This window comes from Pseudomyrmex gracilis, unplaced genomic scaffold (assembly GCF_002006095.1).
Source record: "Pseudomyrmex gracilis isolate BER0280 unplaced genomic scaffold, ASM200609v1 scaffold_355, whole genome shotgun sequence".
Taxonomy (NCBI): domain Eukaryota; kingdom Metazoa; phylum Arthropoda; class Insecta; order Hymenoptera; family Formicidae; genus Pseudomyrmex; species Pseudomyrmex gracilis.
In genome coordinates this window covers 24,129-28,311 of record NW_018020939.1, presented here as the reverse complement: position 1 = coordinate 28,311, position 4,183 = coordinate 24,129, and the positions used below count along the sequence as shown (strand labels likewise).

The 4,183-nt window shown below is 30.7% G+C and overlaps 1 protein-coding gene across 2 annotated transcripts in view; it reads left to right on the top strand.

Annotated features, from left to right (window-relative positions):
• The window catches only part of LOC109860265 (ephrin-B2), a 59,808-nt gene that overhangs the window by 46,984 nt on the left and 8,641 nt on the right, over window positions 1–4,183 (top strand). For both annotated transcript variants that reach the window (XM_020439244.1, XM_020439243.1), the window contains one exon: window positions 3,465–3,609. In XM_020439244.1, coding sequence (XP_020294833.1) covers window positions 3,465–3,609 — 145 coding nt within the window. The remainder of the gene's footprint in view (window positions 1–3,464; window positions 3,610–4,183) is intronic.

The following is a 4,183-nucleotide window of genomic DNA, read 5'->3' as shown; positions in this document are numbered from 1 at the left end:
TCTCTCTCTCTCTCTCTCTCTCTCTCTCTCTCTCTCTCTCTCTTTCTTTCTCTCTCTTTCTCTCTCTCTTTCTGCATTTTCTTCTCTTCCTCGACTCATCTGCCGACCTTTCATTCCTTCATCCTTACCGAGTATGTATATCTTCAACGGCAAACCCAATCCTACATAATGCGGCAACGCGCGCGCGCGCGCGCGCGTGTGTATGTGTACACACGTGTACAGTTGCTAGCTTAAAGTGTATATCGCATGCGTAAATGTATGGGGTGTCCGAGCTAAAGAACTGAGAATAAGCTGAACAAACTTCAAGTAATTGTTTCTGTGAAAAAATGTCATCTTTAAATAAGTATCAAGAGTAACTGATTTTTTTTCAATTTTATATACATTTTTACCAAAATATATTCCATTAACGTATTAATGTAAAATATATAAAAATATATCTGTGTGTAAACTATAAAAATAATATTCAAAATATTTATAATAAAAAGAGACAATTATGTTATTAATTATTGTTTTACTGTTCTTATAGAATTCTCATTTGTAGGAAAATTGTTGGCTGCTTTTGAAACACCCTGTACAAAAATCAGTACATCACTTGTGCGATACATCGACACCACGAACGTCTACTTATCTGACGTTAGGTGCTTACAAGTGTCTTTTCTTTCTCTTTCTTGACCTGGCTACTGACAGACGTTAGTCTTTTGCCGGTCTTCCTCTCGCTTCTTTCAAGATACTACTAGAAGCGTCGGCATCTTGCGAATGTTTTACGGATAGGAAACTTAGAACTTGCGGAAACGGCGATATGCGTTACATGCATACTCTGCAGTCTATGGAAATATGATCTTCCTCAGAAAAAGCGTTTTCTTCCAAGCCATGATATTGTACATGCATACGAATAGTTTCTATAAAATTGTTTATTACGTGTAGCGTTGTAAGTAGAATATAAATATATTTATATATTGTGTCCGTACACACACGCGCGCGCACACATACATACATACTATATATATGTATACAGGGTGTCTGAAAAATTTTGACACAGCCGAAGTGTAAAGATAGATTGATCAATCAATCTGAACAGAAAAGTCATGTACAGTCAAACCTTGATAACTCGAACCTCTATAACTCGAAAACCTCTATAGAACGAAAATTTTGTTCATTCCCTTGCACTCCGCGGAGAGGAACTTCGATAAGTCGAAACCTCTACAACTCGACGATTTTAGCTCTTCCCTTGAGATGCGAGTTATCGAGGTTCGACTGTATTAGTTTGCAAAATTCACAATAGTTATTAAGTGATTAAATAACCCAGCTGACGTTGTAATGACGTAAATATACGTGATTTTTGTCACTAATTAGTGATTATGACCTAAATCTGACGTTATTTTGAACGTCATAACAATGATGTCAGTATGTACGTCATACGTATACGTCATGTATGATGTAACTATTGGTCTTTGGAGTGACGTCAGTTGAAATAAGTGAGTAAGACGTCATTATGACATTATTTAAATAACACGGTTGTTAAAAATTTGTTTTTGAGTATATATTTATGTATTATATGTAAGATTCCACATAGCATGTAATATTACGGAAATATCACAGTAAAATTGCAATATAGTAGTAATATTAGATATTATATTGTACAATACAATATTACAATAATATAATCAATATACTACATTTATATATAATATTAAAATAGTACGGTAATATTGTATTGCATCTTAAGTAGCAAAACATCAATAATGGTTTTTATTATGTTTTATGAACGTTAAAGATGTTATTTAATGTTATTTACTATTACAATAATGGTATTTACTATTTAGCAAGTTGCATACATTGTATTGTATCTTATATATAATATGACATAATCTTTTACTACGTTGTTGTAAAAATCTAACAACTTTTGTTTTAAACATAAATGCTTTGTTTTCAAAATGTAGTAAATCAACAAAAAACACTTTGTTCGTGTATAACATTTTTACTATATAATTATTATTATATAATAAAAATTGATACATATAAATGCGTATATATATATATATATATATATATATATATATATATTTTTATGTGTACATATTTTTCTATATCATTTGGTATATATTTATTAAGAATTGACTTTAATAATCAGTACATGTTAACAAAAATTTGTTCTCGCTGTGAAAAATGTATTTTAAATTATATTTAATAATAATACTAATAATAAAAAAAATAATTTTATCCATTGTTGCAGGCATTTTATTAAAAATATTGCACTGCAATTATTTTAATTTATTACTTATTTAAATTATTATTTTATTAAAAATATTGCTGTGCAATATTTGTAATTATTTGTTTACATTATTTTTTTATTACAAATATTCTACTGCAATATTTTTAATAAAATAATAATTTAAATAAGTAATAAATGAAATGCGTAGAATAGCTTGAGAATAAGCAGAGAAAAGAATTACATTTTAGCAAGGAACAAGTGGTCTTGCGGACTGAGTGCAGAGGCTGTGAATATGGAGGTCTCGAGTCCTCAAATCTCACCATCACCTCAGGATTTTTTCCGGACTCAATACCTTTCATTGAGTTAATCAGTTGATCGACAAACCGAATCAGGCCTCCAAAGATTAATTCGAGTGAAATCTCAAATTAATTCCCCTCTTACGATGTGCCATTAGTTTTTTTTACATATCATTGTAATATTACTGTGATGTATTTTGACGGACATTTTAATATTATATTGTGATATTACATTAACATTACGGTAATATTTCTATTATATTAGAGTGTAATATTGCAGAAAAGAAAAGCAATATTTGTGTGTGATTTTGCAGTAATATTACGTGCTATGTGGGATGTCACATTAATCACGTTACGTCAAATTAATGACGTAAGTAAACGTTATTAACCTGTCGTCATTTTTGACGAGACAAACTCACGTCGTCATTACGTTAATATCACGTCATAAATTAACGTCGAACTTGTCAAAAACTGACTTTATATAGCTGGTTGCCTGGGAATACATGTGACCAAATGAGAGCGTGACAAACAATGGTCCGGACTCTGGAAACGTGTATGACTTTTAATTGTGAAAATCGGTTTATTGCAAGAAGCTGTGTCACTCGCCACTCGCTTGTTTGCTCCATTTCTTGCTGTTAGAAGATTGCATGAAGTGAACCATTTTTCTTTACAACTGAAAATCATACACGCCTATAAAATCCAAATCATCGCTTCATTGTATCACATATGTATTAATCACTCAATAACTATTGCGAATTTTCCAAAATAATACATGACTTTTCTGTTCAGATTAACCCAACCTATCTTCACACTTCGGCTGTGTCAAAATTTTTCAGACACTTGTATATATATGTATATTTTGTGTGTGTGTGTGTGTATATATATTCACGCGTGTGACACAAATTATACTTCTCATTCTCGAGTTACTTATATAAGTCTATTTTTCTCTATTACAGATTTCGAATAGACAATACAGATCACATAATTGACGTAAACAAGAACAATGCAGCGTTTGAATACGATCAAGTCAATATAATATGTCCTGTATATCCCTCGGATTCATACGTTGATGACGACGCCGAGAAGTATATCATCTATAACGTAAGTTAAATGTTTAATATTTGTTTGATAGAAATTCTTTGCGTGTGCAATTGTTGTATATATTTTTTGTCTTTATTTTTATTGTTCTTTGAGACGTGACAACATCATTATTTTACACTTTCTCGGTGGTATTAATTATATAATAGATATAAAACATAACGCAATTTCTATGATAATACAAGAGCTATATTGCGCGTAAAAAAATTGTCGATCAAAATCTGTCACTGTTTAGACAGCTGCTGATAAAATGGTTCTTTAATCCGCTTCTATTGTATTTCCAAAATGACATCCGCTTTTCAACAAGCGTACGGCTATTAAGATGTAGATTTATCAATAAATCGGAAGCAATGTTAGACATATCTATTGTACTTCTATTGTGAGATTGTCGGAGTTCCATCCAAAACAATTTTTTATAATATTGTATTATTGTGTAAATTTTAAATAAACTAGATTATACAATTTAATGTTGTTTAATTTTTATACTTACGTATTATTGTGAATATTATTTTAGTACAAAACTGATCCAGAACAACCTCTCTCTCTTTCTCTCTCTTTCTCTCTCTCTCTCTCTCTC